General features: G+C 34.2%; 1 protein-coding gene across 1 annotated transcript in view; it reads left to right on the top strand.

Moving 5' to 3' along the window:
* LOC107659344 (A-kinase anchor protein 9-like) overlaps positions 1-12,903 on the top strand; it is a 137,082-nt gene that overhangs the window by 86,500 nt on the left and 37,679 nt on the right. The window contains exons 31-37 of the mRNA XM_016448259.1: positions 292-435; positions 1,243-1,329; positions 3,978-4,342; positions 6,998-7,436; positions 8,972-9,097; positions 10,979-11,023; positions 12,067-12,168. Of these exons, the coding sequence (XP_016303745.1) occupies positions 292-435; positions 1,243-1,329; positions 3,978-4,342; positions 6,998-7,436; positions 8,972-9,097; positions 10,979-11,023; positions 12,067-12,168 (1,308 nt within the window). The remainder of the gene's footprint in view (positions 1-291; positions 436-1,242; positions 1,330-3,977; positions 4,343-6,997; positions 7,437-8,971; positions 9,098-10,978; positions 11,024-12,066; positions 12,169-12,903) is intronic.

The raw sequence follows: 12,903 nt of genomic DNA, 5'->3' as shown, positions 1-12,903 counted from the left end.
CGAATGGTATTATAATGTTATACTAAAACTAAAATTAAAATAATGGGAAAAACCCTTAAGATAACATGTCGAAAGAAAAAAACGCTTCTTAAGCGCGCAGAATAACATGAGTGGACGATTAATTGCCGCTTTGAACGATTACGTAATTGTGGCATCCGTAATTATAATCGCGATTAGAAATTCGATTAATTGTGCATCCCTAATATCAACCTATATCAAATAGGCATCCGATGACCCCTTTAACAAATGAAGTTTTCAGCACTTGTAACAGTGCCCTGTTTGCGTGCGCAGATCGTGAATCTGGAGGAGCAGCTGGAGCAGTTTCGAGAGGATCTGGAGAACAAGAGCGAGGAGGTGAATCAGCTCCACATGCAGCTGGAGATCCAGAGGAAGGAGATCAGCAGCCATCAGCAGGATCAGGCCCGGCTCGCTCAGGTCCGCTCTCATTATACACTGTGTTTGTGAAGAGAGAGCCAGAGCGCTACTCCCATCCTTACCATCCTTATCCATTCCAATGTGGTTAAAAAAATGAAGTCAAACATATTTGTGGCTCTGGGCAGTCATAAGTGTCTCTTTTTGCAAAACATTTAATTGCTGCTGAATACCATGAACAAAAATCAGCCAGCTACATAAAAACTGGACTAAGAGCTGTTTGTCTGCAAGAGCTGCTCAAGTCTGGATAAATTGAGACTTTCTTTTTTTTATGGAGGTTGTATACTGTTTTTATTAATATCATTACACTTTATTTGCTCTGTTTTAAAACCTTAAACCTTACTACGTATACGGAATAACCGTTTTATAAAAGCAGTAAGCCCCGTGAAGCCGTGGTGAATTTTATTTTGTAAATTTCCTACCGTAAATATATCAAAACTTAATTTTTGATTAGTAATATGCATTGCTAAGAACTTCATTTGAAAAACTTTAAAGATGATTTTCTCAATATTTAGATTTTTTTGCACCCTCAGATTCCAGATTTTCAAATAGTTGTATCTCGGCCAAATATTGCTCTATCCTAACAAACCATACATCAATGGAAATATTATTTATTCAGCTTTTGGATGATGCAAAAATCTCAATTTCGAAAAATTGACCCTTATAACTGATTTTGTGCTCCAGGGTTGAATATGAATCAGTGTGAGTGTCGATCAGAGATCATCTCGACGCTAATCTTAGCTAAATCGCCTCCCGACAGACAGGACTGTCCTAAATTCAGAGTCATGTGATGATGTTTAACTCTTGAAGGTCTTGGAGGAGAAGGACAGGCAGATAGCCGTCCTTAACGAGCAGCTCGCTAAGCGTCAGCGCGCGGGAACAGACCCTGAGAAAGAGGTAAAGACGTATGCATATGTGTGGACTGTCAGCGTGTGGCGCACACATATGCATATAGCAGCAGCCGTGTGTGTGTGTGTGTGTGTGTGTGTGTGTGTGTGTGTGTGTGTGTGTGTTTCGTCTGTCTGGTTTGGTGCATCTCATGTCTTTTGCCAGCTTGTGCTCGCATCTTATTTTTAGCAACATGGTGAAATGCATGAGCTTCTGTTTAAAGAGTGTGGACAGTTCATTGCATCATAAAGAACTCAGTGCATTCTTCAAACAGGATTTATTTGCTATTATTCAGAGCAAACCGGTTCATCCATGGTTTTACTGAATGGAATTCAGCCTCAGATCCTGTGGATCGATTCATTTGCTCATCCGTTCGTCGTTTTGATGTGGTTTGGTGTTTGTTCTGCAGTGTGTTTTACTTTAATTCATCTCACAACCTCCTGGTGAAAGGGATAGTTTGACCGAAAAGGAACATTACTCGCCCAAAACCCATGTTTAGATTGTGGAAAATGAAATGAGATGTTTAGCAGGATGTTCACGCTGCTCTTTTCCACACAGTGGAAGTGAAATGACATGAAAGTGCTATAATATTATTATAAAAATAGTCCATATAACTCATGCATCAGTGTTGCATTAGTATCATTTATATATCTTTTTTAAATATTTTGTATTTATTTTTATAGTTTCAGTTTTCATTTTCATTTTAGTTACAGTAAATTTGTGTGCTTTTGTCATTTTATTAGTCTATTTATTTTTTAAATGTCTATATAGGTTTTATTCATTTTTATTTATTATAGTACATCAAGTTAAACTAAAGGAAAACGAGAAATTGTTGCCTTGGAAATCAGCTTAAATAAAATACCTTTTTATATTTCTGTTTTATTTTAATTAATATTTATTTTAGGTAACAAAGTAACCATTTTTTAAGGGTTTAGTTGACTATAATAACCTGTCGTGCTCTACATTTCAAAGTTTATTTATTTATTTTTATTTTTTATTTTTTTTATTTTATTTCAGGTTTAGTTTGTTACTTTAGTGCATTAAACTAAACTAAACTAAAATGAGAAATGTTGCTTTAAAAATGTAGCTTTAAAAAAAGTTACATTATTTATATATATATATATATATATATATATATAAACATTAGTTTATGTAAATTAGCATTTATTTTAAAGTAATTTATTTATTCATTTTTAGGTTTTAGTTGTATTTAATTATAATAACTCTGTCATGCTCTATATTTCATGTCTTCTGTAACTCTGGGTCACTGTATGAAGAGAGTAGCCAGTTTATTGTCTAATGCGTCTTCTTTTTGTTCCCTGAAAAAGTAATACGGGTTGATGATGACAGAGTATTTATATTTGCATAAAATATTCCTTGCAACACTGATATATTTGAGTCAGAGGGTGTTTTCGAAGCTCAATGAAAGTGCCTCCGATTCCTAAATCTTAGTCTTTTGTGATTTTAACCAAATATCTGTTCAGTATTTTAAAGGAAATCATCAAAAATAGATATTTTGTCATCATTTCCTCAAGTTCGTGTTGTTCCAACCTTATATTATTTTCTTTTTCAATGAAATGCAAAGAATGTCTCAGCTTGTTTTTCCTATGATGAAAGTGTTTATTGTTTTATACTGCTGATACCATAATAATTAATATGACTCATGCTCTATATTCCTCCTGAAGTCATGTGATCAATGGACTCTTCAGTTATTCAGAGGAATGGTATGCATATATATATATGAATATATGGAATATTTAATAAGTGATGCATCAATATTTCAGCAACCAAAAAGAATATTCACCATATTTTTCTTCCATGTTTCAATTGTAACCATAAACCTCCTTTGTCTAGTACCTTGTTTGCCAAAATTTAAAAGGAATTGTTCAATTTTCTTTTGATTACATTTTAAAGGGTTAATTTAATTGTTCAAAATTTCTGGAAAAAAAAAACACTTCATAGGACAATTTAATAATGTATTTCTTTTTTTTACAATAACAGGTTTATTATTATTAATACATTATTAATATCAATATATTAAATTTATTAGATATGCTTTTTAATTATTAAAATGTAATTAAACTATTAAAAAAGAATCCAGAAACATTCAAATGTAAAAAAGAATTTGGGATAAATATAATGGAATTTTGGGAAAAAAAAGAAAGTCATAAAATAAAAACAAAAGAGAATTTGGGGGGGGGGGGAGAAGGAAAATATTGTTAAAAAAAATAAAATATTTGAGTAGGGCTCTAAAAATTGAATTTGTTACGTTTTTAATAGTTTTTAACAAATTGTTGTTAAATTGTAAGTTTCATGAATTCAGTTGCTTTTTGATTACTAAAATTTAATTTAGCCATTAAAAAGGAATCCTGAAAAAAATCAAGTGGATAAAGTGCGTCACTACATTTAACATTGCTTTTTGCTTTTCATTTTGAATCTTGTCAGTATAAAGTGATAAAATAAAGCCACCAGCTTTAATTGTATGTGAAACAGCAGCTCAGACATTTGACAAAATATCATCTTTATAAAATAATACTGGGTTGGAACGACTTGCTAAATGATTTTCATTCTCGGGTGAACGATTGAAGAAAACTCTGAGATTAAACCCAAAGGGAACGAGAGGCGACTCTTCTCTGAGCTCGTGTGTTGGTCTGCAGGCGCAGGTGGAGGAGAAGGACGAGGTTCTGCGTGAGCTGGAGGCGCAGGTGGAGTGTCTGCGGAGCGAGCAGGAGCGTCTGAAGAGGAACAGCGAGGAGGAGGTGGAGCAGCTCAACGCCGTCATCGAGAAGCTCCAGCAGGAGCTGTCGCGCATCGAGCACAAGCAGCCGCAGGACGAGAGCGACGAGATGAAGCAGAGGATGGAGGAGGCTCTGCGGGAGAAGACGGCTGCGCTCGTGGTGCTGCAGGCCCAGGTGCAGGCGTTGGAGGAGAGCGCAGGGTCACGGGTCACGAGCTTGAGTCGGCGGGTGGAGGAGCTGGAGACCAGCGTGGAGGAGAAGGACTCGGAGCTGCGCGCGTGCAGGTTAGTGTTCATTACAGCAACCTAAACTGTGCTGAGAAATATTCCTCGAGTTTTCATGCGTGGGTTGCCAGATGTCCAGAGTGTAAATCCCCCTATTTAGTGAGTAAGTCGAGATGACACTCTGGCTATATCAACATGCAATATTATTGCTGAGAAAAGACTAAAATGTAGTTTCAAAAAATAAAAACTCAAAATTCTACATTTCTCCAGGGGTAAAAAAATCTATCTCTGTGAGTTTTCATGCTTGGGTTGCCAGATGTCAAGAGTGTAAATCCCCCTATTTAGTGAGTAAGTTGAGATGGCACTGTGGCTATATCAACATGCAATATTACTGCTGAGAAAACACTAAAATGTAGTTTAAAAAAATAAAAAAAACTTTAAATTAAAAATAATCTAAATTCAAGAATATCACGATCTCTGTGAGTCTTCATGCTTGGGGTTTCCAGATTTTAAGAGTTTAAAACCGTGATGAGAAATATTAGTTGACGGCCTTTTTATGACTAAAACGAGATGAAAACGAGGCAACACAGACATCATTAAACTTTAACTGTGACTATATCAACTTGCAGTATCACTGATGAAAAAAGTCTAGACTAAAATTAAAAAGAAAAAACTCAGTTCAAAAAATCTCGATCTCTGCGAGTTTTCATGCTTGGGTTGCCAGATCTCAAGAGTGTAAATTCCCCTATTTAGTGTTAATTTAATTAACGAAAACAATGATGAAAAATATACCTTGACGGCTTTTTTTCCATGACTAAGACGAGATGACTCTGACATCATTAACTCTGACTATATCAATAAGCAGTGTTGTTGATGAAAAATTTGCAACTAAAATGTAGTTTAAAAAATAAAATCTCTCTTTATACAAAATGTCTCTATATATATTCTTCAATATAAAAATAGAGAAAAAATATAGACCTCCACCAGTTTTCATGCTTGGGGTTGCCAGATGTCAAGCGTTTAAATTCCCTTATTTAGTGTTAATTCACTGACTAAAACTATGGTGAAAAATATTTGTTGACGGCTGTTTTTTTTCCAAGACGATACAGACATCATTAAACACTAACTGTCACTATATCAATATGTAATATTGTCGATGATAAAAGATGCAACTAAAATGTTGTTTTAAAAATAAACTCTCTATATCCAAAATTTCTCTATATATTCTTCAACAAAAACAGAGGAGAAAAAATAGACCTCCAGCAGTTTTTGTGCTTGCAGTTACCAGATTACAAAAGTGTAAATCCCCCTACTTAGTGTTAATTTTATTACAGAAAACAACCTTTTTTTTCCCATGACGAAGACAAAATGACACTGACATTATTAAATGCTAGCTGTGACTATATCAACATGCAATCAACATATAAGCAAAAATAAAATCAAACAAATTCAAAATTCCAATATTTCTGTTTCTCTTAAAAAAAAAAAAAAAAAAAAGTAGAGAAAAAAAATCTAGATCTCCATGAGTTTTCATGGTTGCGGTTGCCAGATTTCATTTTTCTGCCAGATCGGGTATCGGTCAGATGAGACCGATCCAAATCGATATTCTGCATATACTATTGTGTTATTGTTAAGCCTCATGAAAGCACAAAAACATTATAAAGCACCATAAAGTCAAAGTCCAAGTGTTCTGAAGCCGTTCCATAGTTTACTGTGAGGTACAGATGAATTTTTAAGTCGTTAAATTCAAGTTCACGTAAACTCTTCTCTCCGCTGCAGCTGTCCTATGATAGGACAGAAAAAGAAAGGCTATTAATAATCTAATGTATAGCACAGCAATGGAGGCAGCAACATATGATAGATAGGACTTTTGCTGCCTTCATTACTGTGCTATACATTTAAAAGATATGTCTTGTATTTATTTATAAATATAAACTATAAAATTTAATTGACTTGTTTTCATTAATGTATTTTACAATACAAAGAGCAATGTGTAACATTTTACCAGATTTAGTCCTACGCTTATTCACTTTTATTTGTTCCCCTCTAAATAATGTTGTTTCACTAAATGTTTAGATTTTATAAAATTGTGCACTCATGATTTTTCTAGAATAACTTTTGCTGCTGAATTATCCACTAACCTAGTTTATAATAGTATTTTTGTCATAGATTATGATATATTTTTTCATGTAATTTTTCATTACAATTAAGTTGTCTGTATTTAGTAGATTGTGTTTAACACACAAAAGAGTGATGATCAGGTCAACACACAGAAGTAAAGAAATTCTACATTGATTAAAAAAAAAAGCACTGGGATCGGATCGGATCTGAAAATATGGTATCCTTGCATCCCTAATTGAGATGCAAAATCATTGAAAAAAAAAGACGAGAAAAAATAAAAACTGTTTATATCCAAAATGTTTCTGTATATTTTCTTCAACAAAAAAAAAAGAAAAAGAGAAAAAATAGACCTCCATGAGGTTCCATGCTTGCATTTGCCAAATTTCAAGAGTATAAATCCCTCAGTCAAATAAATGACAACAATGATCAATAATTGCAATTTACAATCAGTTTAACCATTATGCAGCATGGCTAAAATGTGTCTTAGTTTTAATGGACTAAAACGAGACTAAAATACCCAGACTTTGTCAACTAAAACTTGCCTAACCCACAAACAGGACTAAGACTAAATTACAAAAATTCACACTAATGCAGGTTGAAGGTGGAACAAGTGCAAAGGTACGCCGACACTCTGTATGCTGAAGTGGCTCAGCTGGAGGAGAAACTCAGGGAGAACGTGGCCGCTGTTCTGGTCAGTCAAGCACAACTGGAAGCCATCCAGACGCAAACCAAAGAGCTCCGCGCTGAGGCACACGCAGGAGAAGCCATGGGCCTCAGCGCGCAGCTGCGGTCGGAGGGCCTCACGGCGCAGGGTGGAGCCTCCACAGGGAAGACGAGCCTGCTGACGGAGAAGCTGAAGGAGCTGGAGGAGGGTCTGAGCGGGATGCAGAAGGACCAGGAGCTGCAGAAGCAGCTGTTGAGAAGCTCTGAGGAGGAGGTGATGGAGTACGAGAGGAGGTTAGCCGTGATGATCGACCTACTGAACCAAATGAGAACCAGACCAACCCATCACAGACTGTCGCCGCCAGCTGAGGTGCTTCACTGTTATATTCAGATATAGGACTGTTAACTAGGACAAACTCTGATTTTACTAAAAACAAATGTGATTGCAGTTAAAATAAAAGGCTCCAGGTTTATTGTGTTAGTTTGTAGGGCTGCAAAGTTAGGCCAAAAATTTTGTTTGTATATCAATATGACTATATAGTGGTCAACCGATATGTTGTCATGACCGATATTATCGGCCGATATTTGGCATTTTTTTATTATCAGCATCAGCCGATAAGTTTTTATATTTGGCCAAAAATGTTGTTTGTATATCAATATGACTATATTGTGGTCAACCGATATATTGTCATGACCAATATTTGGCATTTTTTGCCAAAAATGTTGTTTGTATATCAATATGACTATATTGTGGTCAACCGATATATTGTCATGACCAATGTTTGGCATTTTTTGCCAAAAATGTTGTTTGTATATCAATATGACTATATTGTGGTCAACCGATATATTGTCATGACCGATATTTGGCATTTTTTGCCAAAAATGTTCGTATATCAATATGACTATATAGAGGTCAAACGATATATTGTCATGACCGATATTATCGGCCGATATTTGGCGTTTTTTTTATTATCGGCATCAGCCGATTAAGTTTTTATATTTGGCCGATAAATGGGACTTTTATTTTGACAGCACCTAAAACACAGGAGCTCCATTTCATCACCATTATTAGTTTACTTTGTTTGGTTTAGTTTATTTTTTATTAGCTTTTGTTTAACAGTTCTGTCAAATAATTGAATGGCAAATGCTAAAATACTTTTTTCATATGTTGTCTCGTTGTTTTTAACATCTTTATTTGTGAAATACTGTAATAGGGTTACAGAATCAAGAAATTCCTATCGACAGTATAAATCTGTTTGTTTTACAGTGTTTTTATCAAGTCCAAATAATTTTTTTAAGTCGATTCATTTTTATTCATGATTTAATGAATTTGTCATTATTTTAGTAAATATTATAAATGATAAATATAAATTTACCATATAGTCATTTACTATCTTTAAATAAGAATTAAATCATTAAGAAAATGTATTATTTACATTTTGTATTTAAAACATTAAATAATAGTCTTTAAATAATTAATATTGGTCAACCACAAAATATGACTTTAAAATAATAGTTTATAGTATCATTATTTTGCTTACTATTTCTAAATAAAGTATGAAATTAAATCTGAAATATTACTGTTGTAATATTCACTGTACAATAAAAATATATTAAATATATATATCATTTTAAACCGTAAAATTACAATATTTATAGCTGTCTTAATTTCTTCATGTTTCGAAAGTTAAACCATAGAGCTTTTATTTTGGCGGAAAACATTGTTAATGAACAGTGCCACACGTCACTCTGAAACACACAGCTCATATATTTCTTGAATTAAATCACAGCCTTTGTGATTTTATAGTTCCACTAAGCCAAGTGATGATTTTGGTTTTATTTTGATTAATCATGCAGCCCAGCTTAGTGTTTGAGATCATCTGAAGAGATTCTTTCTGTCCGCAGGCGTCAGGTGAGGCCGGTCAGTCGCTGTCAGAGCTGCTGCAGGAGGTCAAAGGTCAAGCTGCGTCCACTAAAGAGGAGCTGAACTGCTACAGAGATCTGAGCCACAAGCTTCAGGAGGAGATCGAGGTACAAACACCTCGTCCTGCTCTTCTTACAGGACACACTACTCTTCATACACACTGCTTTGTGTTTATACGCAGTAACGTGAGGTCATAAAGAAGGAAGTTGGATAGATGCTATTGTTCCTGAACAGCAGAAGAACTAATAAGAAGAGTAAAATGAGTCAAAACTTGTGTCTGGGTGGATCAGTAGCTATGTTTCCATCCAAAAATGCGATTTAAACTTGTGCGCAGAACTGGAATATCGCATAAAACATTTCCAAATAAAGCACTGTTTCCATCCAATGAGTCAAAGAGAACAAAATCGTCACTTCCTGATAAACTCGCGCTTAAATACTTTGAAATACTTTGATGACAGACTTTCCTCAGGCATTTCAGAATGATCATAACAACGTATAGATGCTGTGAACGCGATTAGTCCCGTTTTCCCGTCCCATCGCACAAGTCACATGACTTTTTTTGATGCGCATAGTGGAATTTATTCGGTAAATGTGTTTCTATCTTGAGTTTATGTGCATTTTTTTTCTTATCGGATAAAAAGTTTATCCTACTCAATTCTGCGCATTAGTTTTTAATGTGCATTTTCTTTTAGAATTTATGCGCATCTTGGCGTTTCCATCCAGCGTTTTTTTTATGTGATATTCCAAAATGCGCATAAAAATAGGTGGATGGAAACATAGCTAGTGTTGTTTTAGTATCATACTGTTGTGGTTTTTATTAATGGTTTGAATTAGTTTTTATTTTATATTTTAGTTAGTTTTTTTTTTTTTAAGTTTTTGTCATATTTATTATAATTTTTTTTTTAAATATCTTTATAGTTTGTATTCATTTTTATTTCAATTTTAGTTATTTTAGTACTATTTTAGACATTTTGCCTCGGCAACTAACTGAAATAGATTTTTTAGATACTTTATTTCAATAAATGTTATTATAAATTTTAAGTAGCTTTTTTCATCATTTTAGTTTCTAGTTAATTTTTCTTAATGCTTGTAGGGCTGCACAATTTATATTTTTTATTATGATTATTATTGTGAAATAAAAACATTTTAATGTTACTATTGCAGTATTTCACTAAAACGAAAGTTTATTTAAGAAAAAATTAGGAAAAGTTTTTTTTGTTTTTTTTTAAGTAACAAATATTTTTATAGTTTTAGTTAAAAAACAAACAACGGTGTTTTAAAGGTGACATATCATGAAAATCGGACTTTTCCAGGTTTTAAGTGCTATAATCAGGTCCCCGGTGCATCTATCAACCAAGGAAACGTGAAAAAGATTAACCCAGTAACTTTGTAAACTTGTGTGTGAATGAGAACTTAGTTTAGTACTCGCATGCTGTGACAGCCGCTTTCTGTGCGTGTGCTTCGCATGTGTGCGCTCAGAAAACCATATATCAGAAGTTTAAGCTCATATAGTTTAAAACGCATGATTTCAGCGCGATAAACATGATAATCAGAACCAAAACAGATGTTTTTAGCAGGTCTGAGCTGTAATGGCGCAGCTCTATTCTGGAAAAGGGGGCGGGGAGCAGCAGCTCATTTGCATTTAAAGAGACAGGCACGAAAAACAGCGTGTTTCTGCTTCCACTCAAAATAGGCATTTTCTAAATGATCTGTGGGGTATTTTGAGCTGAAACTTAGACACATTCTGGGGACACCTGAGACTTATATTACATATTGTAAAAAGGGGCATAATATGTCTCCTTTAAAAACACATCACATCGGTTTAACAGCGTTTAAACTCGTGTCTTCAGAAGGATCTGCAGAGCTGTAAGTGCTACACACCTGAGTTTCCTTCTGAGTTAAAACAGATGTGATGTTTTTAAACACTGTTGTTTGGTTTTTAATGTCTGTGAATCTCAGATTCCTGTTTTCTGCTGTTTCTTCATCAGATGAAGGAGAGCACGATCACGCAGCTCCAGACGGCCCTCAATCAGGTAGAGAATGAAACTTCAGCTCGTTACTAAATTTAGCAACTTTTCAGATTACCCTAGCTACTTTTTCTTCCAAATGCACCTAGCAACACATTTAGCTTTTTTAAAAATGTATTTGGCAACTTTTGATAAGTGACTCGGACAATAAAAAGACACATTTGCCATTTAAATTACACAAAAAGAGGAAAGATGCCTAGCAGTACACACATCACGTGAATTAATTTAGCTGCTTGAAATTGTTTATTTCATAATAGGCTAATAATAAATGAATGATTGTTCATTTATGATACACTTTGTTAGTAGCTTGTACCTGCGATTGTTGATCAGTTAGTACACTGTAAGAAAAATATCTAGAAAAACGGAAAAGGTACTAGTAATTTTCCAGGACATTATCCGTTATCCATTATCCGGTGAACCCCTGTAAACTGAAAACGCAAAATACAGTGCGTAACTAAAAAAAAAAACTGGAAAAATCAATACAGAAAAATCCTTCACATTAACACAGTAGATTGTGCCATATTTTTACACACTTTTCTTAGAGTGTAGCATACTAACTAATAGGGTTGCAGAGGGGTGGAAAATTTCCGGAAACATTCCAAAAATCCCTAAAATATTCCCAAAAATCCTGGAAAGTTTCCAAAATTTCTGGGAATATTTCCGAAATTTACTGGAAATTGTCCACATTTTTGCAACCCTACTAACTAGCTACTAACACACTGCTTAAAAGTATAATTGTTCAGAATGTGTAGTACTTGTTTACGAGCTAATAACTAAAAATTTAAATTGTAACCGTCCAAAAATGTGTAGGTTTTCAATAATTCAATGCATTTAAAAAGTTATTTATATTTTAATATTATATCATGCATTTATTACTTTATGAACAAATCTAAATGAACATATGTAAAATGTATTAGATGCAGTGACACAATGTTGCGTTGTGATTACGTGATGATGGCATCACAGCGTCATTTAGCAACAAATCAACCTTTCCCCTGGAAATGACCTCGGCTCAGCGCTAAACCTTGACTTCCTGTTCCTCCGCGCAGGTCTCCGCGAGCACGCGTGAAGAAGACGCTGCTGAGACGGCTCAACGCCTCCAGGAGGTCAGAGGTCAAGCGAGCTGCAGGGATCAGAGCGCCAGACTGCAGGTGTCTAGTGTTTCACTACAAACTCGCTTCACTTCAGCTGTTAATACAAACTAAAACCAAATCACCATATTATTAATTATAGATTTAATTAAGTAAATATATGCGATTTCATCCAAATAAAAGTTTGTGTTTCCATAATAAATGTGTGTGGAATGTGTATATTTACTCACATATTCATGAATATATTTAAGATATACTGTGTGTATATATATATATTTGTCATAAATAAATATAAACATATATTACGTAAATTTCTTAAATATATACATGTATGTGTGTATGTGTATATATGTATAAATATTCACAGTACACACATTATGGAAACAAACTTTGGTTTTGGATGTGATTAATCGCGATTGATCAATTTCACAGCACTATATATTATATAATTTTTTAGAATATTATTAATAATAAGTATTTTATCTAAATTGATATGTTGTTACAAAATTTAGGCAAAATACAAGCAAGCACAGGAAACGTGATTTTATTTTAAATCTTTTTTTTTTACTAAAACCTTATTTTAAATTGCAGAAGCAAATTTTAGAAATGTCAGAAGTTGAGTGTGAGAGAGTGAGTGTGAGAGTGTGTGATTGTATGTGTGTGTGTGTGCGCGTGTGTGCGTGTGTGCGTGTGTCTGTGTGTGAGTGTCTGTGTGTGAGTGTCTATGTGTGTGTGTGAGTGTCTGTGTGTGAGTGTCTATGTGTGTGTGTGTGTCTGTATGTCTGTGTGTGACTG

Source organism: Sinocyclocheilus anshuiensis, unplaced genomic scaffold (assembly GCF_001515605.1).
Source record: "Sinocyclocheilus anshuiensis isolate Anshui unplaced genomic scaffold, SAMN03320099.WGS_v1.1 scaffold876, whole genome shotgun sequence".
Taxonomy (NCBI): Eukaryota; Metazoa; Chordata; class Actinopteri; order Cypriniformes; family Cyprinidae; genus Sinocyclocheilus; species Sinocyclocheilus anshuiensis.
Note: the sequence above shows the minus strand (reverse complement) of the source record. Positions and strands in the feature narration are given on the sequence as shown.